General features: G+C 43.7%; 1 protein-coding gene across 1 annotated transcript; it reads right to left on the bottom strand.

Annotated features, from left to right (window-relative positions):
- Positions 1 to 675: 675 nt before the first annotated feature.
- On the bottom strand, positions 676 to 24,522 carry gnai1 (guanine nucleotide binding protein (G protein), alpha inhibiting activity polypeptide 1). The gene is made up of 9 exons (XM_083794481.1): positions 23,872 to 24,522; positions 14,654 to 14,696; positions 13,843 to 13,984; positions 11,301 to 11,458; positions 8,565 to 8,693; positions 6,948 to 7,077; positions 5,469 to 5,622; positions 2,830 to 3,062; positions 676 to 2,247 (listed from the first exon to the last, which is right to left on the bottom strand). The coding sequence occupies exons 1-8, from the start codon at positions 23,987 to 23,989 to the stop codon at positions 2,872 to 2,874; spliced, it is 1,065 nt and encodes a 354-aa protein (XP_083650607.1). The 5' UTR covers positions 23,990 to 24,522; the 3' UTR covers positions 676 to 2,247; positions 2,830 to 2,871.
- Between the last annotated feature and the right edge of the window lie 1,567 nt (positions 24,523 to 26,089).

Genomic DNA, 26,089 nt, shown 5'->3' with positions numbered 1-26,089 from the left:
TGGCAGACGCCAACTCCAATTGTGCAGTAGCCTGCATTGGACTGCAAGTTGATCTGCACGAGCAGACATGTGAACTGCATGGCAGTCAGCCTGCACACATATCGATGTAGGTCTAAGACCTACGAGTGTTCTTCGCCACCTACAAGCCTTTGAGCCTAGTAGGTCTGCTATGTTCACTAGGTTGGGTCCCGGGGAGACTAAAAGGTTTGGGAACCACTGTTCTAAACCAACCATCATTTATTTTTAAAGAGAACCCTCACATCAAGAATGCAAACGTCACAATGATTCTGTGGAATTTGAGCAGAGCATGTGACATTTATATTACAGCTGGCTGAGGAGCGGAATGAATGATAGCTATACTCATGCAGTTCAGTGTTGTTTTTGGCGGCACATTTTGATTTGAGTTTTAGTCATATTCTCTTGAATAGCTTTCATTTAGTTTTAGTCACATTTTAGTCACCTGAAATGTTTTAGTGTTTAGTCTAGTTTTAGTCGAGTAAATATCCTAAGATTTTAGTTGACTAAATCTGCAGTTGATTTAGTCGATTAAAATGTAATCTGTCGGTCCTTGATGCCGTCATAATGACTGATTTTACACACTGATTTTACTTGTCGATCTGCTATTTGACTGCCTGGATTAAAATGCATAAAATGATACACCAATTGTGTGTGATTTGTAAATGTTTTTTTTATTAGCAAAATAAGGGAGATGAGTCTACAAAGATTCTCTGTCCATGGAGAATACACACATAACAGTTGTGGCAGTTTCTTTAAGTTTACAGACCACGGCCCACATGTATCATCCCTCTCTGACATAGCAGTGCTGAATCACCCACCGGCTCAGTGGTGACGACCACATGAACGTGTGTTCCAACTTCCTACGCCAGCAGCAGTCCTAGGGCTCCATTTTCGTCCCTGCTAAACCCCTTATCCCTAAACTTCATCTTTCTTTTACCATTTTGCAAAACATTTGTGAATAGTTAAAGCCAGTCTACAAGCTCACAACGTGTCAATGTAGATTGGCTAGTTGAACTATTCAAAAATGTTTTTCAAAATAGTAAAAAGAAGGCAAAGAAGTTTAGGGATAAGGGGTTTAGCGGTGACGAAAATGGAGCCCATAGTCTGAAAGGCTTGATAGACGGAGGCCAAGAACCATGTTTGAACCCCAAACCGTTTCTCACCTCCTGCTACGCCTCTTTTACAACCCATCTCTCCAGAGGTTCAGTCTTTCCCATCGTTGGAAGCCATGAAGGCTCCGTAACACTCCTCCAAAATACATTAAAATATACAGTAAAATGTGCCTATTTGTATGGGCTTTGTAGTTCATTGAGCGAGCAGCACGAGCGTAATATAAGCCCGGCGACTCTTTGCAAAACCATTTCTCTCCCGAACGGTTGAACAGAATGATACATCGTGTACGGTTTAAAAACCCAGAATCCCTGACAGGCTAAAAAATGTAACGATATACGTCTCCGCCGTTTGTACTGCGGGGGGGGGGGGGGGGGGGGGGGGGGATATGTGAGGCCTTCCATCGTCTTGGGCTGGGGGGGGGGGGGGTATGGAGAGGGGCGTGGCTACATGTCGGTCACCATGGAGACCCATGTACCTTTTAGACCAATGGGAAGGGTCCTCCCACCAGCACAGTTACACACACACACACACACAGGATAGCAGACATCAACATATGACGGGCTTTAACCTCTTATGTTTGGAACAATTCAGCAGGCAAAAGAACAAACAAGCATTTGGGCTACGACCACAGTAAAACGCATGCGAAGGCACAAGTACCGACAAAGCCCCCGATCCCCCCTCCCCTCCCCCCCACCCCACTGCCGTAGAAAGGTAAAAAAAAAAAGGAAAGAAAATAAGTGTGTTCCCGATGACGCCAATGCTTCCTTTTTTTCCAGAGAGGGATGTGAAAAGAACCAGGAAATACAAGAGCTCCTTTGTCGCCTTTCTTTTTTTCTTCGTCTCACCAATAAAAGGAATAAAAAAAGAAATGTGCAGAGATTGGGGGAGGGGGGTGGGGGATGAGAAACCGCTGTGTTGACGCTTTTACAATGATACAAACATTCTACACAAATAGTGTGACGCTATAGTTCGAAATGTTCCAAGACAAAAAAAACAAAAACATAAATAAAGCTGTTAAAAAGTGGCGTATAGTACAGCACTGGTCCGTGACTGATCCTCCAGACTCGTCTCCCACCGGGAGAAAAAAAACGCACGTTACGCTTGGCTCCGTTTTCCCTGTGGGGGGAGGAGAGAGAGAGAGAGAGAGAGAGAGAGAGAGCGAGAGTGTGTGTGTCAGAGGCAGATAAGGAAAGAAAAGTAGTCAAAGAGGGGAGGGAGGGATGGGGGATGCAGGGTCATTTTTAATGAGGAGATTAGGAAATCTCGACCTTGTCGCTTGTCATTTCACAAACAAATCCAAATGGAGTAGAAAATCTAATTAAACCGACCAATGAAAGAAGGCAACGATTTTGTCAGATTGAATTACACGAGCGATTATGATGATTGTGCAGTGTCGTCTCCTGTGGTCAACTTCAGCCACACCACACGACTTTGCGCACTAGTAGCGTGCATTCAGTAAAGGCAAACATATGGTTTTGCTTGCCGAATTTTAACTGATTTACTTGAGCATGCATTCATGTTTAACCTCTTAAACCCCCATCCGCATAATGAGTACTTTATACTTTTGGTACTTTCACTCAAGTCATTTTTGATTACCGTACCTTTACTGTAACAGTGTATACAGTAGTTCTACATCGCAGTATCGATGCTAGATATTGAAAAGGAAGAGTACATTTTCCCACCACTGCCCCTCCTTACCAGGACATGCCGGGACATGTCTAGTCACCGTCGTCTGCTTCTTCAGAAGAGGCCGCAGTCCTTCAGGTTGTTCTTGATGATGACGTCGGTGACGGCGTCGAACACAAACTGCACGTTCTTGGTGTCGGTGGCGCAGGTGAAGTGCGTGTAGATCTCCTTGGTGTCCTTCCTCTTGTTCAGGTCCTCGAACTGACACTGGATGTAGGCGGCCGCTTCCTCGTACGTGTTGGAGCCTGGCCAGAGAAACGACAACAAAAAAACACACACCTCGTACATGTTAGAACCTGACGTCAAGAAACAACAACAAAAACACCCCGTACACATGTGTTAGAGCAACGTTTCCCAAACAGTGGGTTGAGTCGGAGTAGAGTAAAAAAATAAAATAAAAATCTTTTCCTACACTTTTTTTGAGTGGTGCAACCACTCCAAGGAACAGCAATGTCCGTGTTCACCTATGTGTTGGTTCACCTATGTGTTGGTTAATGAGCACCAGTATATGACTATGAGTACCAGTAGGGGCGCTGTTGTGCCAGAAACAGAGAGAGGGATAGTGCTGCAATGTTGCCTGCTAATGTAATGAGAGAGAGAGAGAGAGAGAGAGAGAGAGAGAGAGAGAGGTTGGGGGGGGGGGGGGGGGGAGTTGCAACACTCAGTTCACACGGGTGTGATTTTTTTTATACCAGTAAGACGCCCTGAGGGCGAGAAGTGTCGCGTGACCGCATCTGCCCATGGGTGACTGCAGACTGCTGGGCGAACGCTGGCGCTTTGGCATGGGGGGGGTCAGATCAACATCATGGAATGAATTCTGTATTGGCCATATATGGAGCGTGTCTTGAGTGTACAGGGTTTGATGATGTGAAATGTCAGAACAGGTCAGCACGAAATCTCAGAAATTGATTGGGGTTTAATATGTTCCAAGGCACAAACACAAACTATCAATACTAGATTAAGACTAATTCAGTGTAATTGGATAACAAATAAATTCGATCCAAACATTCCTGATTCATGTTATAAATGTAGGGAACATAAAGGTACACTGTTCCATTGCTTATGGGAATGTGAGGAGATTAAAACCTTCTGGAGGTCATTATGTCTCTCAGATTACATCAGGTCCAGTTCCTCTTTGTCCTAAATTATGTATACTCAGTATTTATCCATTAAATTGTACACTAAATAGTAAAGAAAAAATAATGACCTTTGCCTGTTACAGGCCAGACGCTCAATTGCGCCATGTTGGAAGAATGTCAATCCCCTACGATCGGCTTTTGGCTGAGGAATGTAACGACCAGTTTGGCACATGAGAAACTAACGTATGTAATTAGGAAGAAACCTGCTGTATTCTCTAAGATATGGGAGAAGGTCTTGGACTTCATTAAGCGAGGTGATATTGAAGAGGTTTTGGATGTATAGTGGTTAATTGGAGTAGTCAGCTGTGGGGTGGGGGTACGGAACTGTGATGGGACATTGTGCGTTTGTTTAACTGTATGTAATGTTTTTTTTGTTGTTATTATTATTTTTATTTATTTTTATTTATGGACATTTCCAGTTCACACCCGTGTGAACTGAGTGGTGCAACTCCCCTCTCCCCCTGCCCCCCCCCCCCCCTCTATCTCTCTCTCTCTCTCTCTCTCTCTCTCTCTCATTAGCAGGCAACAGTGCAGCACTATCTCTCTCTCCGTTTCTGGCACAACAGCGCCACTTTTGCCCCTACTGCTACTCATAGGTTAACACACCTATGTGTGTCCGTGTTAACAGTTTAACACGGACATTGCCGTTCCTTGGAGTGGTTGCACCACTCAACAAACCTAAGAAATGTAATTTAAATAATTAACAAGTAGTGACAATAGCCAATCTACAAGCTTGCAACGCGGCACGAAGCCACGTGTTGTGCGCTTGTTGATTTTCCAGTAGTTTGGGAAATACGGGACTAAACGACACTGGGCAGACAACATCCTGCTACAATGCACTTTCCTTTCTTTGTTCTCGAAAAAAAAAAGAGGACAAACAATTGTCTGAAGTTCTTGAGATCTTCCCATTCATAGATGTTTACATTTCAATTCCATACGTTTCTGGGGCAGATATGGCTGATTCCATCCATTTCAAGGCCATACATAATATAATAGCTTTCATATGGTCATTTTTCTCATAATGGAGTTTGATGTTTGCGATGGATTTTAGCAGAATAATTTTGGTCAGAAGCACATAATTACCATGCACACTTTCGTGGACAGGATTCTTTGTCGTAAGCCCTGTGACATACTACATAATCATCTAATCGCAATTATTTTGTCATAATCGCTTCCATGTTGAAAAATGTTCATACATTAAAAAAAAAGGCTGAAACAGCAGATCTACAAGCTTATAGCTAAGCGTGTAGATGAGCAGCTAAGCTGATCTACAACAGCTATTTCCGCTTTTTTAAGTAGAAAAATAATTGATGTCAGTAATTTCTTTGTATATTTCAGTTATATTATATATGCCCTGCACATTTTTTGTTTACCAGGCAAACAGAAATTGATTCTTCATACATTATGTTCCAATGTTCAATGCCACAGACAATGAAATCGTTAACCGCAATTATTTGCGTGGCAATAATCGTCAACTTACATTTATTATGGTGACAGCCCTATAGTACTTACCGGCATATTCTGGGTAGCAGATGGTGAGAGGGCTCTTCTTGATCTTCTCCTCGAAAAGGTCCTTCTTGTTGAGGAACAGGATGATGGAGGTGTCCGTGAACCACTTGTTGTTGCAGATGGAGTCAAACAGCTTCATGCTCTCATGCATTCGGTTCTGGTGAGAGAGAGAGACAATTTACAATTTAGGCATTTAGCAGACGCTCTTAATCCAGAGCGACTTACATTAAGCAGGAACAAAAAGCATGGGAATACATGGGAATAATAGAGAGAGAGAGAGAGAGAGAGAGAGAGAGAGAAAATGAACACTGCTTTTGTGCTGGAAAAGGCATGTTGTGAATGAGTGCACGCCGACCTTTCATTTGAACTTTAACGGATAGACTAACCAAGCATAATGCTCCTGTATTCTCAGAGCCCGTTCGTGGCATCACATGTTCTGCATTGAAAGCACCCGCTAGACAGGAGGAGCGACAAAATACTGTTTTCTGAGCCAATACAGGGATCATTCCCCAATGCTGGCTTGTGGTGGACACTTTTGCCAACATTCAATTTTTTGCCATGGACATACAAAATGAGTGGACAATAATATAATAAATATAATAAAACACATAAAGTGCTGGCCCCTGAATGAACATAACAGGTCTGTTCCGTTTAGTGTGCAGTGGTTCTCAAACCTTTTTTAATTTCAAGGACCCGACATAACTCTGAGAGTGTACAAATGGGGAGGTTCCCTTTGTACCACTCTCAGAGTTACACAGTACCCGGCCATTTGGAACGCACTCAAGGACACTTTGAGACCAACTTGGTGGGTGGTGTAGCAGCAGAGTGTTTCCAGGAAGTAGGGAAGGGGCTCGGAGGCGACATACCAAAGCCTACACGGGTTGTGCAGTCGACGCGCTGTGATTGGCCAGTCGCTGTGATTGACAGCCTAACTCTAACCTTAACCTCAGTAAACTTAACTTGCCCGGGGGCGTGGTTATAAACACAACCCGTGTAGGAATGAGTATGTAGCGGCTCGGAGGTAGAAACAGTTATTCTTTTTGCTTATACCCTATTGAACCTGTGGCTCCGCGATGGTGGGCAGGTACTTGTCCCGTGCGCTGCCCCAAGCAGCGTTTTTTTTTTATCTTCTTTCTTAAAAAGGGCAAGACCACTTTTTGAGAGGTTTGGGTTGTTTTCTTACCTTATTATGGGCAAAACTAGTCCATTCCATGAGTTATTTCGCTCCGTTTGTGTTTTTTATTAGCAATATAAGAAATAAAAACGTTGCTCATTGACTTGCATTGTAACGGGGAAACAGCTCTCAAAGTCACTCTTAAATTAGCACATACGCCAACGCAACAAAAGCTGATTCTGACAGTTTATGATATCAGGAGCGAAATAACTCATGGAATGGACTAGTTTGCCCATAATAAAAAGGTAAGAAAACAACCCAAACCTCTCAAAAAGTGGTCTTACCCTTTAACATCTGAAATGGCTTACCATCTCTTCGTCCTCTGCCAGCACCAGGTCATAGTCGCTGAGGGCCACGCAGAAGATGATGGCGGTGACGCCCTCGAAGCAGTGGATCCACTTCTTCCTCTCGGAGCGCTGGCCGCCAACGTCAAACATTCTGGTTTAGGGAAAACATTTTTTAAATGTAAACTCGGCATGTTACCAAGCAAGCATAAACAGTGCATCATTAGTCCCTAAAAGGGTGTGTGTGTGTGTGTGTGTGGGGGGGGGGGGTCATCTCCACGATAAATATTTGTATCAACAGCCCTGTAATTATTTACTCACTGAATTATGCGCTGCCCGCCTGGAAAAGCATTTCCAGGCTGTTTGAACTGTTTTAAAAGGGTTTAACCCATTTAGGCCGATTCTAAAAACGCCTCTAAATCCTGACCTAAGGTTTCTGAAAAACTTCAAATATTTATATAGCAGCATCAAAAAAATTACATTTTTGAATACTGTACATACTGTACAGAACCCAAATATGGGTGCCCGGCCTGAGGGGGTAAGATACCAATAGGGGTTCCCGCCCAGAATGGGTAAGGGTAGTAAAAAAATTGCAAATTAGTTTAGGGATAAGGGCTGACGCAAGATATAGCCCTAACACGATAACAATTCAGATGACTAAAACTAAAATGTAATTTTACTCAATAAAACTAAATTTTAATTTGACTCAATAAGACTATGGGCGGCTGTGGCTCAGGAAGTAGAGCAGGACGTCCAATGATCCATGGGTCGGTGGTTCGAATCCCGGCTCCTCCTGTCCACATGTCGAAGTGTCCTTGGTAGGCATGCAACGATACACTCAACTCACGATACGTATCACGATATGAGGTTCACGATACGATTTTTCACGATATTTTAAACATTTTTTTTTTTTAATTTCTCTTAAATAAATCCAGTACTTTCTTTTGCAATACAGTTTGTTCTCAATACTGTAGCAACTACCAAATGACAGGAAACTTTTAATTTCTCTTCCACAAACTGTTTCACGTCCCAATGTATGAATGAACCACTGTAAAGCGCTTTGAGCACTTGGAAAAGCACTATAAAAATGCCATTCATTATGGTGCGGCGGTGGCTCAGGGGTAGAGTGGCCGGATGGTAACCGCAAGGTTGCCAGTTCGAACCCGGGCTCCCCCAGAGTCAGTGTCGAAGAGCAAGACACTGAACCCCTTAATTGCTCCCGATGTGCTGGTTGGTGCCTTGCATGCTTTCCGCCGCCATCGGTGTATGAATATGGGTTACAATCTATGTAAAGCGCCTTGGATGAAGGCGCTATATGAATGCACCATTTACCATTTATGACAAGAACTGAACGAAATGTGCCGTCATGAATAACCAACATGACACAACCAAATACTCGAGTCATGGAATCTACAGGCTTCCACTTCCTGCCTGCGGTGGCCAACTGAAGGTCACGCACGATACTGAATGAGTCATCGCTGATGTCGACACTTCTGCACATAGCTCTGTGTGTAGCAGCAGACATGATCACACGCACACAATGCATCACCGCCGGACACATGCCCAGCTGTACAATGGGGGAATCGCCACAGCTGCAAACGGGAAGGCACACTAATTGAGTCACGGTGCGGAAGCTCTTACTTGAAATGCAGGTCCTTGAATGTGAAGTGCGTCTCCACAATGCCCGTGGTCTTCACTCGGGTCCTCAGGACATCCTGCTGAGTGGGGATATAGGTGGCCTGGGATATCCTGTCCAGGTCGTTTAAGTAGCTGGAGAGAGAGGGGGGGGAGGGGGTTCAAAGAGACGAACGGGGGAGGAAGAAAGAAGAGGGGAAGTGAGAAATAAGAAGTAGACGGAAGAGTGAGATAGCATGAGAGAGAGGATGCAAGTGGGTGAGAGAGAGAGAGAGAGAGAGAGAGAGAGAGAGAGAGAGAGAGAGAGAGAGAGAGAGAGAGAGAGAGAGAGAGTCAAGGTCAAGTGTTTAAATGCCAGTCAAACTAATAACACATGCTCAAGGTCGATGAAACAATAGGACCACACAAGTCAGATAAACTCTGTTGGATTCCACATCTCAAATTGAACAACCGGCATTTACTGTATGAATATCCCCTTTATGTGATTTTACAGCAGATGGAACAAACCCACTGTAAAGAAACAGAGATGAGATGGGAGAAGCTGTTCGCTCTTGTGATATAGAAACATGGGTATTTCAGAAAACTGTCAGGATTTAGAAGGCATGTTTTAAATTTCGACGTCAGGTCGAAATGGGTAAAAAGAAAAGAAAAAGAAAAGGCGCACTGGAAGTGTTAAGTGTGACCTAATTATGTTCTCTGTAATCCTTGAAGAAAGCTTAACGGCCGAAACGTTGGTTTCCTGTACTCTGTGTCCTAAATAAAGTATTGGCACTTTAGCCATCAGTGTGTGTGTGTGTGTGTGTGTGGCCACTTTGTTTGTTCCTTAAAGGGCTTTGTTGTGCGTACAAGCAGCATCGTCGTGCACAGCACAGAAACTATTCGGCACACGTGATGTAACCACTGTTTTCTAAAAAAAAAAACGCCTTCTAAATCCTGAACTAGTGAAATCAGCAGATCTACGAGCTCACAATGCGTCACTCCGCACCACGTTGTGAGCTTGTAGATTGCTACTTTCACTATTTAAAATAAATGGAATTTCTTAGATTTAAAGTTTTTCATGAAATTCCAGGTCTTTGACCGAAACGTTGCCTAATAAAAGCGTTCATATGGCAAGTGCAGAGTGCAGACGGTGTGCAGGTCATTGTGCACTTTATGTGCATTTTAAATACTTTGAGCCCTGCCTACGCACCCGTCTGAGCCTATCAGGTGTGCACAAGACTTTGGTTGCCTATGACATTACAGGGGAAAACATTTAATTTGTTTTCGAAATTTTGCTTTTTTTGGGAATGTTTTTTTTTTTTATGTTTTGAAATACTTGAAAACTAAAACGTAGGAAACACATAGGAAACATGACCCACACATGTGGGTCATGGACACAGTGTTTGGGAACCAGTGGTATAGTGTAATCCCTGGCACAACAAGCTGCACTTCTCAGTGCCAGCAGGAGGAAATGTCTTCGTTTCTTCTTTCGTGCCAAAACAAGGCAAGAGGGGGGGGGGGGGGGGGGATTTCTACCAAACAAACACAGGAGCTGCCCTCTGATGACATCACTTGTTCTAACACCAAGTACCCTTTGCACAACAACAAACAACACCACCACAAAATTCTAAGCGTTTCAACAAATAAATGAGGCGTTTAGCAGGAGGAGGGAGGTTAAGGGAGGGGGGGAAAAAAAGGCTCAAATTTTCGCCCGAACTTGCTAGCCTTGAAAACATTCCAAATACTGAGGTGAAAGACTACAAGCTGCTGGCGCTCTCGCCAGCTACCATTCTACAAGGCTTGGTACAAGAGGGCAAGTATTGCCAATTATCCAAGTATTCTGCGGCACCCCAACCAATTTGAGAAACCGTGAGGTAAGACAAAGCAGGACCTTTGCTTGGGCATCTATTGGTCTGCAGAGAAGGCCATGGCCTGGACAGACCTTCAGCATGTCATAAGTAAGAGTGACTCAGGGTTGTGTGAGAGGGAGGTCGGCAGTGTCGAGTTCGTCGACTAAAATGTTCGGCGACTGCCTTATTTCACTACGACGACAAAAACTATAATTTTGTCAGCAGATAAAAACTAGACTGCAAACGTGTTGTGAGCTTGTTGATCGGCTATACAACGTAGGCATTTATCAGACAATGTAGGCATTCATCAGACGCTCTTAATCCAGAGCGATTTACAGTAAGCAAGAACACACGGTAACACATCAAAGGCATAGAAATAGTCATCTGTGATCATAACTAAGTAAACTAAGAACCTGTCGTCCATCTAACAGTAGAATATCTGTACGATGGAACTATGAGTATGCACTATAGAAATAATGCCATGTCTACATAATATGCTGTCTGTATTACAGATACGGCGCCCCTCACTTCACACGGGTGCCATTCATTTTTTGAGGGGTGCAGCTTTTGTCCCCACAAAATGTCCGCAAAACAAACATTAAATGCCGTCGACAATGAAGGGAAAACTCACGTCATCGTGTTGTCGCCACACGTCTCATATTTTGCCATAGACAATTATTATCAGCTCATTTGATTTGCTGTCAACAACAAACAACACTGCTGTGCCGTGTCTGGCAGGGTGTTTTTTGGGGTGTTTTTTTTGTGTGTGTGGATCTTATGTGTTAATGACTCACACTGTCATGGCAAGTCTTGAAACTGTGGTCTCAATTGCCTCTAGCAGTGTGCGCGCTCGTGTGTGCGTGTGCACGTGAGCGTGTGTGTATATGTGTGTGTGCGTGTGTGTGTGACTCACTATGCCGCAGAGTCGTTGAGCTGGTACTCTCGGGAGCGGCTGAAGCAGGCTTGAACCCCTCCGTCCTTCCACAAGCGCTTAATGACCCCGGCCAGCTCCGCCGTCATGAAGCCCTCCTCTGCCGAGCCGGCCAGCACAAACAGCTGCCTCGCGTCGTCCTGAGAGAGAGAGAAGTGTGGTTGAGGTTGAGTGTCAAAATCCAGAGTGTCAGAAAAACCCTGTCAAATGGACCCCCACAGCAACAGGTCCATTTCTGTCCGACGTCTGGCTTTCACTCGTGAGTCGTGATGTCATGTGGCAGCCGAGTCTATGGACTTTGGAGTAAGTGTGGAAATATATTCCTTAAAGCAAACATTCAGAGGGCCATGATATTTCCACACTCACTCCAGAGGGCCACTATAGTTCCACACATACTCCAGAGTGCCACTATAGTTCCACACTCACTCCAGAGGGCCACATTAGATATTAGACTAATGTTGTACAATTTACAATTTACAATTTAGGCATTTAGCAGACGCTCTTAATCCAGAGCGACTTACATTTAAGCAAGAACAAAAGCATGGGAATACATCACATGAAAGCATTTATCATGAAACATGCGTAAGCTAAGAAAGTAACAGTGGAATATCTATATAATGAAACTATACATACATATAATGAAACTATACATACACTATACATATAATACTATATATACATATAAACTATACATATTTACTACTATGCTATACATATGTACTATGGCGTGCTATGACTAAATACAATACAATTATAGTGCTGTCTACATAACATGCTATAAGTCTGTATCAAATGCTATCTAAGGCAACATAAATGCTATCTAAGGGGGGTAGGGTAAGTGCTATGGGCCATGATGGAGTCTGAAAAGGTGGGTTTTCAGGCTACGGCGGAAGATTGGGAGTGATGCTGCAGTTCTGACTGCAATGGGAAGTGCATTCCACAGTTTTGGAGCCAGAAGGGAGAAGAGTTTGGGACGTGTGGAGCGTTGTCCCGGCGTTTTTAGTGAGGGTACTTCCAGCTTCCCTGCGTTGGCTGATCTGAGTGCGCGGGAGGGTTTGTAGGGTTCAATCATACTTGTAAGATATGGGGGAGCCATACCTTTGGTTGCTTTGAATGCCAGCATCAGAGTTTTGTATTCTGTGCGGGCAGCGACCGGGAGCCAGTGGAGGGAGCGGAGCAGGGGGGAGACATGTGAGAATTTTGGCTGGTTGAAGACCAAGCGAGCTGCTGCATTTTGGATCAGCTGGAGAGGCTTAAGTGCACATGCTGGTAGGCCAGTAAGGAGGGAGTTACAGTAGTCGAGTTTTGACAAGACTGTTGTCTGGATTAGGAGCTGTAGCAAACATAGCTGAACTACAAGCTCAAAAGGCGTCACACTATTTTGGCTATTGAATTGACATTCTGAATAGTTTTTTGCATTTTTTAATTGGAATCCTGAAAAGTAACATTTGAATTTAATTTCAAATGCATTAAGCTACATATATAGAAACTAGAAAGCGGGTCATGTTTGCATGTTTGGAATTGTAACAGCTGAAATCAATAATATATCAGTATTCTGATATTAACCTGCAGGCTGCATTAAGTGATGGTGGGGGCCCCCGGGCCGCCAGTTGCCCATGTATGCTGTAACCAACGCTGGTATGAAATTAAACTGAAATGTGCCAACCATATCGTTTGTCAACACACGTTGGAGGCCGTATATTACCGCAGGGTGACAAATTATCCTAATTATTGTTTCTCATACCTTCAGCAGCAGCAGGCAACAGAAAACAAACTCTTGATGTGTCCACATTAGGATGCTGAGCATACACTAGTTTTTTTTCGTTTGTTCTTTTACAGCATTGAGATTTGATTTGAAGACCCTTTGTAAGAGTCACATAGTCACAGAGAGGCCTTATCATGTCGCTGACATTCCCTCCTGTCTTAGCATATTGATTATTCACTCAAGCTCATTTCACTTCAATGCCATCTTACAGCAGGTCAAATGGCTTGTTTCTGTATCGTTTGCGTGATTGCACTGGCGATGTCATGAGGGGTACGTCGACTTTGGAATTTAATCAATTGGCAAGTACAAATACTTTAGAACGAAGAGCACTCAATTTTTGCCCTACATGGGTCTTCCGTCTTAATAGTAACAATTCTGCGTGCCACCTCAGGAAGCGTGACACACCACTAAATGGATTAGATATGTGGAACTCTACTTCAATGACATGCAAACCCTGCAACGGGAGGACAGAGTGAGTGATTAGGAAGGATGCAGTCTTTAGATGGCGACTTTGAGGCTCTCTCTCTCTCTCTCTCTCTCTAACGTCACACTTCCATGGCACGAACGACTAGTGCGGCCGAGTGTGAGAGAAACATATAGACTTGGGGAAGTATTCAAAAGTGCCCTTGCTTGTAGGTCTGCTATTTTTGAAAAATCTAAGAACCACTGACATAGAAACATAGCTTTTTCAGAAAACTGTCAGGATGTAGAAGACATTTTTAGAATCTGATCTCAGGTCAAAATGGGTTATATACTCACAGCTCTGGCAGCGTCTCCGAAGTCGATCTTGAGTCGGCCCATGGCTCTGATGATGGCGATAATAGACTGGAGGGTGTTGCTGTAGACCACAGCTTTGTACTGCTTACACTCTTCCTCCGAGTAACCGGCCTCGTGAATGATTCTGAAGAGAGAGAGGCAAGCGTTTGTTTAAAAAAAAAAGGAACTTATTGAACAAAACGTTATTTTGACAATCCTGTTTTGGGGCGAGAACCCCTTTTGGTGTTTTAAACATTGTTATAATTTAGCTATTGAAAAATAGCAGATCTACAAGCTCATAGCGCGCCACCGAGTGGCGCGCTACGAGCTTGTAGGTCTGCTATTTTTGAAAATTCGTGAAAATATTTATTTCAGAAAGCTGGAGGATTTAGAAGATTTTTTTTTAATTTGAGGTCAGGCCTAAATGGTTTAAAAAAAAGCATTGAAATATATATTTTTAATTTCAACCTATTAAAATTGTCGCACATTTGAATCATTTCTTTTGTACCTTCACATGACGAATCCCTAGCTGCAAGCCTACATAGACTGACATTCTGCTGCATTGTGGTGTGCCCTGTATTTACGATGCACCAGTCTCGTTTTTATTCATTCTCGCCTTGCATTGTGATTCAAAAAGACCATAACACCGCCGTTAATATGCATATCCATTGCAATAGGACTCTCTTGTAGAATTGCATTACTCATAACTGATGGCAATAGTCTTGATGGATCGATGCAAAAGTATGGATGCGGGGGGGGGGGGGGGGGGGGGAGGTTGTTTTAATTTACATAGCAGCAAAATTAATGGACTCACTTCATCTGCTTGACAATTGTGCTCTTCCCTGATTCACCGGCACCTGAGAAACGGAGGGAGGACGAGGGAGAACACAAAGAGAAGGAGAAGAAAGGAGAAGTGAGTTAATGAACATCATTAACCAATGTAGACCTGAGGTCCGATTCTAAAAGGAAAATTATTCTAAATAAAAGGTTTTCTGAAAAACCTATGTTTCTATGTCGGTGGTGCTCAACCTTTTTCATGTCAAGGACCTCTGTATTTGGCCGCAGACCTCCATCTCAAAATATGTTGAGATGGAGAAGAATTTGAAGCAAGAATTTGAGTTAAAAACGTTTGCTGTGAAAGAATATATATTCAAAGATTTGCGGCACACTTTCACGATTAAAAACATACATAGATCTACAAGTTCGTAGCGCGGCGATGAGCTTGTGGATTTGCTATTTTTCCAACCAGCTAAAACTTAAAATAATGGTTAAAGTGGTTAAAACGCTACGACACAGATGCGTTCCCATCCTAAATGGGTTAATGGACATCATTAACTATACATACAATGGGGACCGTGGTCCCCCATTCCTTCTTTCCCTTCTTCACCAATTCTCTTTGCCAGAAATAGCCAATTCACAAGCTCACAGTCACAGGCATGTTGCATGTGAACTTGTAGATCAGCTATTTTTGTCCTGAATAGAGAGGGTAAGTGCATGAGCGTCATAACCAGAAGTTACGAGGGAACGCCTGAGAGGCAAAAACAGCCCATAAATCCAAAGTCTGATTGTAATAAACGACATTAGCCTATTTAGACCCGACGTCGAAATAAAGAAATGTCTTCTAAATGCTGACAGTTTTCTGAAATAATGTTTCTATATCAGTGGTTCTCAATATTTCATGTCAAGGACCCCCAAAAATATATGTAATTGGCTGCCGACCCACATCTGAAAATATCTTGTTCCAGGAATCTCCCAGAAGCAAAGATTTGAGTTAAAAACGTTCGCTGTGAAAGAATTATATATTCCAAATGTGTGCCACATTTTCACGATTAAAAAGAAATACAGCACGCTATGAGCTTGTAGATCTGCTTGGAGGTACCTGTGATTATATATATAGACTCCTCTGGCATGGAGTAGTTTAGTATTTACATTAGGATAATCAATGCTGGGCCGTGTGGGGTCATCTAAAATAATGTGATGACGCGGGGGCGAAATACCTCAGGTTTGCCTCCGCACAATGCATTACTATAACCATACAGCTCAGAGTTGATTAATCAGCTATACTACAGTACAGTTAAGAGTACATGGCCACTTATTCCCAACAATTAAATTGTGTTTGTTGTTCATATTTTGGGTTATAAACCTGGGAATAAACTTTACAGCAAGAGGGGAAATGTTAAGAGAGCCGTTTCTTGCCTTTATTGGCAGCGCAGATCCCAATGTTTATTTTGAGCATAACAGCCACAGATCAGAATGAACCGAGACCAAGTGCATTTCTAAGAGCAATCTAGAGATTCGATTTGAAGACCCTATGCAGAGTCGCAGAGAGGCCTTAACATGGATCAGCTGTCATCGCCATATCGCTCACATTCCCTTCTGTCACGCATTAATCCATGGATTATTCACTCAAGCTCGTTTCACTTCCAGGCCATCTCAGGTCAATTGGCTCGATTCAGTATCGTTTGCGTGTTTGCACAGATGATATCATAAGGGTGAACGTTGATTTTGGAATGTAATCAATTGGCAAGCAAAACTTTAGAACGAAGAGCACTCCTATTTTTGCCATATACATGGGTCTTCCATCTTAAAGTGTACCACACAATTGACTTGCTGACTAAATAGGTTAATAGGAACACTGCTACGGGCCACCTCAGGAAGCGAGAGACACCACTAAACGGATCGGATGTGCGTTACTCTACTTTAATGATATGCAAACCCTGCAACGGGAGGACAGACTGAGTGATTAGGGAAGATCCTGCCTTTACATGGTGAGGTTGAGGTTCTCTCTCTCCCTCTCTCTCTCAAACGTCACTTCCATGGCAACGACTAGCGTGGCAGAGTGTGACAGAAACATAAACATACAGATCTGGAAATGCATTCTATATTTACTATTGCATCTACAGTACACGCCATCCCTGTGACTGGTAATATGGACCCGCGATTGTGCCCCTTTGGAACCCCTTTTGGCGTTGTGCATTAGCTATTGAAAAATAGCAGATCTACAAGCTCATAGCACACCACCGAGTGGCGCGCTACGAGCTTGTAGGTCTGCTATTTTTTTAAATCGAAGAACGACTGACATAGAAACATAGCTTTTTCAGAAAACTGCCGGGATGAAGAAGACTTTTAAGAATCTGATCTAGATTCTAAAATCTGAAATAGTTCTGTAATCGGATTTTCTTTCCTTTCCTTTCCTTTTACTTCAACGTATGTATGCCCTTGTTAACGACATGCATTATCCTCATGCCATGTGGCCTAATGGCCATTTCCATAACCTATATTAGATCTGCTAATGCACATCTCATCGTGCTCATATTACGCAGAGCAGACTCAGTAATACTAGGGGAGCCAATGAGCATTTTCCCAGTGACGTAAAAGCTCTCATATTATAGGAAGACGTTTTTAAGCCACTGGGAAACGGATCATATTCCCCCACCGTACGTAAACAACAATCTTCTTGTCACACGGTTTATAAAACCTGGAAGGGAGAAAAAAGAGGAAGCACTCATTATGAAATGTGGCACCATTTGTTTCCCCGCGATAACAGTTAGCAGAGCCAAGGTTGGCCTGGTCTTGCATAACGAAATCAGCTCCCTAATCTAGTTCCATCTCGTCTTGGTGTTGCTGTAACAAATAACCCCGAGAGTGTGTGCCCTCGACACACGTCACCAAAAAAAAAAAAATTTTAAGGGGCATGCTCAATGTCACGATAACCAACATGGCATCCCGATCCCGCCCTGCATAATGAAAATGAAAATAATGAAAACAGAGAAGCGATGCAGTCAGTAGGAGGAGAGAGAGAGTAACAGTTGAATTGCTATGAACAGTTTCCAGGTCCCCGAGCAGTGTGACTGCATGCCGACACCAGACTCGAGCGTTGGCACCTCACCTTGGGTATAATTGGATGAGATGCACCTGAGGACACAACACATTATTTTAATTAAGTGCCAACGCTATAACACTGGAGTGGTCCCAGGAGGAGGAGGAGGAGGGGGGGGGGGGCAGTGGGCTGGCACTGCAGGCACAGCACAGCAGGATCCCTGCCCGGGTCTGCCCACTAATTCCCCATAAGATGCCCCTCGGCCACGTTCAGTTCACATACCCACACGAGCGCCTCTCTGTGCCATGTGGAGCTCATGAAAATCCACTTCAGACAAGCCATGAGCTTACTCTTGGAAGTAAACACCCCCGCCCTGCCCTAGGAACATTTTTACAGCTCACACCGATCAAAAAACTCGCCTTTGTGGGAGAAACTTGGGGAGTAGTTCACCGACTCGATAAGAGACAAAACTAGAAAAAGTGCCCTTCCGGGCACAGGTCTCCACCAGGTTATCCACAGATCCGTGCAGTTAGAGGTAAAAACACTTTTCGGCCAGTTATAGCGCCACCTTGAGGCTGAGTTGAAATTGTTCATGTGGCATTTCGTCCTCGGCCTAGTGGGAATGTGGGTGCACAATTTCAGGGAAATCACGCGATGTGTTCATGATTTGCAGCATTTTGTTTGAAACTGAGCACTCCTGTGAACTTTGGAAGCCAATCTTAACCAATCAGGATGGAGTCTGATAAATCTGAAAGACCCGTTTAGTTGAATGGCTCTAGAGAGACTGTGTACCAATTTGCGTGATGTTTGGACAAAATCTGTAGGTGTACTGTGCAAAAACTTGTTTTGCACAAAGCGGCCTCCTGGTGGCGCTATAACAGGCCGTTCTGGAAAGTTTGGGGCAGAGGTTCATGGTTGGCATCCAGGGAGTGTGTGTGCAAAATATGGCATCGACCGGGTTAACGGTGGCCGAGATTAGCTGTTCACGGACACACGGACACACGGACGGACGGACGGACGGACGGACGGACACGCGGACGGACGGAGTGCAAAACATACTCTCCCCACATGCCTTCGGCCTGGTGGAGACAATAAATCTACACCAAAAACAAAGAGAGAAAGAAAATGCATACTAGTGGTGTAAAAATAAGTAGGAGACGTGTTTCACTGAGTGATTCATCTGATCTCACATCTCATTCATCGTGTTCAGAATGAGATGAATCACTAAGGATTATGTTCAATCCACAGGATGACTTAATACCTACGTAGGTTGTCAAAAGGAGAAAAAAAAAACTGTAAATATTAACACAAATATGTCTAATGCAGTGTCGGAGAGACTAATACTGCACTGCCAAGAGATCACAAACTGTACACAGCTTGTGTTCAATTAACCTGTTAACCTCCGAAATGTACTTTGTACGGTTACCTTGGTAATGGATTACTAAAAATTAGCTGATCAAACAGTTCAATTTGGGTTCAAATTCCCAATTCCGCAAAAGCATTGTGTTCAACGTGGTGGGAGAGTTCAGGCCTGTGGCATCATGTGACCCGACTTGCGGGCCTATTCCCCAGTCGGGACATCACAGGGGCGTGGCCCCAGCAGCACCTTCAAAGCCTTCTGTTGGGGCTGGGGTAGTGCTGCAGAGTTCCTGATTCAGCACACATGGCCATTTATAGGATATATGGAACCACGGTCCTGACCCGGTGGCCTCCACGCAGCAGAGTCATGTTACCCACGCCCACTCCTTTGATACACCCACCCCCCCAACAAATACAGCCTCCTCTGACCAAAAAACCACTGGAGCAGCTGGTTTCTGTTTCGGGTGATCAGATGAATTTTTTTGAGACGATCCCAGCCAAACCCTCCATTGAATATGCAGCCCTTATTCTGGCACCAAGCCTTTCAAACAGAACAGAGCCGCTTCTATCGCTTGCCACCAACGCATCATTCCGGCTGGAACTCCTCCTGGGTGATTTTCCTCTCGGCATGCGAGCGAGGGAAAAGGAGGGAGGGAGAGTGAGAAATGCGTGATGACAACAAAACAGAATGCTAGCATGGCCATGAATGTGATTAAAATGGCTACCGAGTCCACTCTGTATTATGGATTAGCTCTTCAGCAGTGCGATGCCAAGTCATTTGAAGCGTTTTATGTCATGCTGGCTGGCAGGGGCCGCGCCGCGCCGCCACCCCCACATTTTAACACATTACATGCTTCTCTTTGTCTGGGACCCGGTGTTCACATTCCGGCTCACGGTAGATAATAGGGGGTCAGAGCGAGGGCTCATCTGTCTGGGTCATCAGATTCAGGTTGCAGGGGGTTGTGGTCGGAGGGGAGGGGAGGGGGTGGTCGTTGGACCAGGGGTTGTGGTCGGAGGGGAGGTCGCTGGACCAGTAGCACATGTGGTCCACAGCCAGGGAACTTTGATGAGACAGGACGAGGCCGGAGGATGCATGTGCTTTAGGCCCCCCCAAAGAGCCACAGCTACATTAGTAATAATAATGCCACATTAGCACCCTGAGCTGGCACCATCCATCCCAGGGTTGCCCCATTACACTCTCAGTTTTACACTGAGAGTGTACTCCGTACTCTGTTGTGAATATTACTCTTCCCCCTTGTACAGTATACCCCCCTTGTGTACTTTCAATTTCCCCATCGCGATTGATTTTCTCCCCTCCACTCACTATCAAATTCCTCTCTCCTCTTTTCCTTCCCTTTCAAGTCCCACTGGGGGAATATTAAAGCGTCACTCGGAAGATTCCAGGATCTGGTTGGCAGCACTATACCCAGTGAGGAAACAATCAGTCTGAATCACTGGCATTGATCCGCAAACAAGCACAAAAAGGAACATCAATGGCTAATGGTTTCCAGCTCACGTTGGCACAGAGACAAATCAACTCCGAGTGAGATAGCTAAATGATGGGACAGTGACCGAGGAAGGAATGCAGGTTGTTCCATGTTTTATCTTCAATATGAGAAAGCACCGCCGTAATGTCATGTTTTGTAGGCCCATTAACTATAAAACAGGAGGACGAAATGCTAGCGAAAGGTCTATTACGTCTAAGACTATTCACGAAAAACCCTTATACAGTGTCCCACTAAAACAATTATAGCTAGATTAATTAGGCTGGGGAGATTATAATCTATTTTAGAATGTAGCCTTTAATAGTATGGAAACTGAGGCTTGGAGATGATGGGATACAATTAGTGTCAATTAAAAGTTTGACAGTTAGCCTAAATTGGAAATAATCCGGTTTTCAGTAGAAATGCCAGGTTTTCCGTAGAAATCCGAGGTTCGCCAATTGCAGAGGACCCGAGGCTGTCAAGCCTGTTCAAACATCAAGGTGTGTTTACATGAGTGTACGCACGGTCACACGCACACACACACACACACACACACACACACACACACACACAAAATCACTTTCCATGCAAATGAAGGCCAGCGTGATGAATTCATGTCGCTACTGGTACAAAACAGAAGCTCAGTCTCCTTAAGGCTAATTTATACTTCTTCGCTCGTTGACAGACTGAAATATTTGTTCTATATTCTGTTGAAAATCAGTTATTCTCTGACACAGTTGTATGTACCGTACAATGGGGCCGGCGTATAAATTAGGCTTTTTGGCCTGAACCGATAACGGGCACTTCTGCAGAAACAGCTGTCCACCACATAAAACACCCGCTGCATCAAACACCTACCATACCAAAGCCTTTACTTCAAACATACGCATTGCCACAACTGACTGGGTGACCCACTCCGAGTCAAATAGTAGCGTTTGACTCCTTTCTGCAGTCATGCTTTACCTTCGTTGCTAACAAACAACTGATTTTATGGACAAACTGGGATTGTAAAAAACAGGAGAGAGTGGAGACATTCATATTTCAGGGAGAGCAGCTATTTGTTTGTGCAAACAGAAACAGGAACACTTGTAATGTTTACCGTCGAGGTAAAGCAAATTCCCACTCTGTCGGTCTGCTCTGGCTTCACTGCAGTGTGTGGAGCAGCTTTTCAATTTTTAATGCTTCAGTCATTAGCAGCATGCTCATCTTACTGCATGGGCCTGTGTTCCTTTCTCCTGGAGTCGCTGGCTGGCTAGCTTGTTGTTACATCACTCCTGCCAGTAACCTGAACAGGCCGTGCGAGTTACCTGGCTACCAACTGAATGGATCAAAGACAAATGGCATGCCGTGGTGCCAAAATGTCCACCCATAGCTACACATAACATATCATGGCATATACAACTTAAAAAGGGCATCTGGACTTGACAAATTCCCTCTACACACAACACTAGAATGCCAGGTATTTGTGTCTGCAAAGTCTTATGTCGTCTGTGTGACGGGTGGGTGGTAATGATAACCTGTGTTCCTTCCCTGCGGCAAGGCAGCTAAAACTTGACCGAACTTGCTTGCTTTGAGTCGACTAGCCCCATATCTGTCCTACAAGAACCTGAGGAATGCATGTGAGCTATTCAAATGTATGAGCGCTGCTCACTGCTTGCTCAAACCCACCAGCAACAGCTTATACAGTATGTTAACGACAACAACGGATCAATACAACATGCCTTCTATTTTCCCCATATCAGATTAAAGTAGAGAGGACAGTCATGGTAACATGAAGCCGTGAAAAGAATACAAATGCATTCCGATTAACAAACGTTATGTTTGTCCTGAAAAGCCACAGCCTCTCAGTTGACCAAATTTTAGTTGTAGTAGTGGATTCATTTGTCCTGGTAACCCACATACCATGTGTGTGCATGTCAACAGTTCCTAAGGCGCTCTTCCTGAGGGCCTGATGGAAAAGTTTTTCACCAATCTATTGTGAAGGGGAAAAGCTTTCCTCATGCAAGTATCTATGAGCAATAAGTTTACAGCACTGGCCCACAAAATCACATATCATGCCCACGCATGATACATTACACACACGCTCGCGTCAGGCACACACACAAAAGCTGTCAAAGACACAGAAGGCCAGCTCAATGGCCTGGTATACAGGAAAAGGCCTGCAGTTTACCAAGAAGTTAACCTTTCTAATGTACACACAAACTGATAACCCATTTCCGTGGCATTTCTGTGTAGCTTTCTCACATTAAAGTTGTAGTACTTTTTGAGTGTGTGTTTGTTGTTTGTTGTAACATCACACCATTCACTTTCTGTGGCCATTCCCCTGCACTAATTAGGCAGAGGCCTACAGATGGTGATGTTCACTGGCACTCAAGTGGTGGAAAAAGTACTCAGATGTTTTACTCAAGTAAAAAGTATCAATACTGCAATGTAGGAAAACTCAAGTGAATGTCCGGAATTCAAAATTGACTTGAGTAAATTAAAGTAAAAGTATTCGTATCAAAATGTACAAGTACAGTCATTATGCGTAATGTCCCATTTCAAATGTATGCAAATCTTTTGAAAATAGCAGATCTACAAGGAAAGCTCTCAATGTTGTAATAATAATCCAAATCTACAAAATAAACTATAAATTAGAGTAAAAGTACAAGATTTGGCTCCGAGATGTAGTGGAGTAGAAGTAAAAGTATGGAAATTGTGAAATACTCCAAAAATGTAGGCTTCTAACTAAGTAGCCTAGCTAAGCTTACTTGATGAGTAAATGTACTTAGTTACTTTCCAACACTGGACTGTGACTGGAGTCTGGAGTCAGAGTGAGTGGACAGACAGACAGAGAGGAAATGTACCATTGTTGAGAGGATTTAGTCGATGACAAAGATCCATTATGCGACCATTTGTTGCAGAGACAAAGCGTGGATACTTTAGTTCAGAATCAGTTGCGTTCGTTCGTTCACTCTCCCCTGCTGGATTGAGCTGATGTCAACGCAACGGGGCAAAAAAAATAAAAATAAAAGTCATGACTATCACAGTGAATGTGACCGACTGTGACAGTGAAAATGGAACACAAACCACCCCTAAAGACTAAAATCAACCATTGTGTGTATTTATCTGGATCGAGTGATCTTGGTACATAGAATTTGATTTATTGGAGATTCTGACTTTTCAACATGTAGGTAGCCTACTATACATTTGGTTTTGACTGCATGCCAATAAAGCCATTTGAATTGACTGTGGATCATTGCCGAAAAGAACAGATCTGAGCCAGAGCCAGGCAGCAACGCTCGCAATAAGTTACGCGACAGTCGCGACTTGTAGCTATAGGTGCAGAATAAATTAAAGATCCGTTCTTTGTGATGTGAAGTTCATTACCTAGAAGGAGCAGTTTCACCTCCCTGGCCGCCTTCTCCCCGTCGTCTCGCAGATTCCTATCGATCATCTTACTGCGCTCCACCGCCGCCTTATCCTCCGTGCTCAGCGTGCATCCCATGATCTCCTCTCAAAGTAGTAGTACTAGTAGTGTGTCCTTCCTTCCTTTTAGGGCCCCGGGAGGGTGGTGGTGTAATAAATAAATAAAAATATAAAGACTATATACAAAATACCCACATGCAAGGGATAAACCGCTGCTCCCCGAACCGAACGAGACCCGCACGCATGTACACACACACACATACACACACAAACACAACACACGCCCTTCTATGACAGCAAAATGTCTCTTTCTTCCTAGAGTAAAAATGTAAGACTGTTAAAAAAAAAATAAGAAAAGAAAGAAAGGCTGCCTGAACGAACGGTGCAACCGTTTCTTCTATAAAACACCAAAAATGGGTGTTTTCTTTTCAGTGTAATCTGTCGTTCGTTGTTGCATCGGGAGCAGGAGCTCTTTCATTAATAGCGATACAGGGTTTTTTTTAAAGAGAGAGAGAGAAAAAAGAAAATAAATCCTCCTCGGCAAAACGCTGTCTCTCCCAGCCGAGCATTCGCCTCCATTCGCTGCCTGCAACGCTGAGTTGTGTTCTGCTGCTGCTGTGCGCGTTTTGACTCGAGCTCTGAGCTGTGGACTGCAACCATAGAGTTATAGGACTACAACAACCATGCCAACTAGCTGCAGTACTTCACTCAGTCACTTCCTGACTGTTTCAATATACTGTCTTCACGATAAAAGTCTACTCTCTGAATACTTTTATTTTGTCACAGAGACACATTAAATTGAGGGTTTATTGTGGTTCTCAACCAGTGGTGGTGGTGGTGGTGGTGGTGGTGGGGGGGGGGGGGTCCAGGTATCTCCAGGTAAATGTTTTTGTTTATATTAAATGCATGCATTTACAAGAAGTCTACGCAATAGGCCTATTGTAAAAAAAATCTGACCCGTCTGAAGTGCTGTGCTGTAGCCTACTGTACAAGCCCTCCTCCCTGGACTGTGTGTTAGGCTGTGCAACAGGCTATTTTCGTGCTTGGACAGACAGACCCAGGGACACACAGCTGTCTATAGACTCAAAAATGGATTGACCACATCAATACAGCATGGAATTGTGTGGACACAAAATCTTATCCAACGATAACAAAATATAAAAATGTTTTGTGTCTGAGACAATGCTGTTAAAGATAGGATATGATTGTGCGATCGCCGATAGCCTATATATCATTTAAACAACACTTTCACGGTACAATAACTCTCAGAGGACTCGCTTATTTGCCACAGTAAGAACAAATTAAAAGGACAGTTTAAACTTGCATTCTATTGTTATTACATAACATAGTTTTACATTTGGACTGCATGTAAATGAGTGGTCACAAAGTCCTAGCTATTCTAATCCTGTCATTCTAATTCCCCTCTCTTTGTCATGCAGGTCAGGTGGGGCCACCCAGGGTACTATTCCTAGGCAAATGAGGTGCTGTCAGTTTATTTAGTGTAGTGGAGAGAGATAAAGGCACACTGTTGATAATGCATCTGCATGCTGTTCCTTGGAACAGTTACCAATACCAATACTTTAGAGTTGTGTTCCAGAATGAGATATACTCATCAATCTTTGTTAAAACGTAATCACTTAATGGCAAAATTATTCCTCTCAATCCTGTCTTGTTTTTTATATATTTTTTTCCTACTGGATACTGTCTTCACTGACTGGCTGTGTGCCATAATATGGAGGATGGATGGCAGAAACCCTAAAATAACTCTATGGAGATCTCGCCTCGGGGAAGAGGCCACAATGGCGGGCCACAGCTAAGATACAAAATGGTAAATGGTGCGTTCATATAGCGCCTGTATCCAAGGCGCTTTAGTGCATTACGTGCACACACACATTCATACACCTTTACATAGAATAGATTGTGCATTACATTCACCCATTCACAAACAGATGCCGGAGGAAACCATGCAAGGTACCAACCTGCCAGGTGGGACAAGGGGGGGCTTTAGCCTCTATATTTGGTTTTTCATTATTATTGTGTCAAAGCATTTTCAGTAAACATTACCCAAAAAATGCAAAACCTTTCATGAATGAATAACCAAATCCAATGATTTTCTTTTCTCCAGTAGGCTAATGTCATGAAGAAATCACAGAAAGATCTAAGAACGGGCTGAAAAGTT

Source organism: Protomyctophum parallelum, assembly GCF_964188405.1.
Source record: "Protomyctophum parallelum genome assembly, chromosome: 22".
Classification (NCBI taxonomy): domain Eukaryota; kingdom Metazoa; phylum Chordata; class Actinopteri; order Myctophiformes; family Myctophidae; genus Protomyctophum; species Protomyctophum parallelum.
Note: the sequence above shows the minus strand (reverse complement) of the source record. Positions and strands in the feature narration are given on the sequence as shown.

What these genes read in the sequence shown, in the direction of transcription:
- gnai1 (XM_083794481.1), bottom strand. Translation starts at nt 23,989, where the DNA reads ATGGGATGCACGCTGAGCACGGAGGATAAGGCGGCGGTGGAGCGCAGT. An exon ending in TTCAAGGACCTGCATTTCAA is followed by an intron (nt 7,078 to 8,564) that starts GTAAGAGCTTCC and finishes TCCCTAAACCAG; the next exon opens with AATGTTTGACGTTGGCGGCC. An exon ending in CTGCTACCCAGAATATGCCG is followed by an intron (nt 3,063 to 5,468) that starts GTAAGTACTATA and finishes TTCTCTGGCCAG; the next exon opens with GCTCCAACACGTACGAGGAA.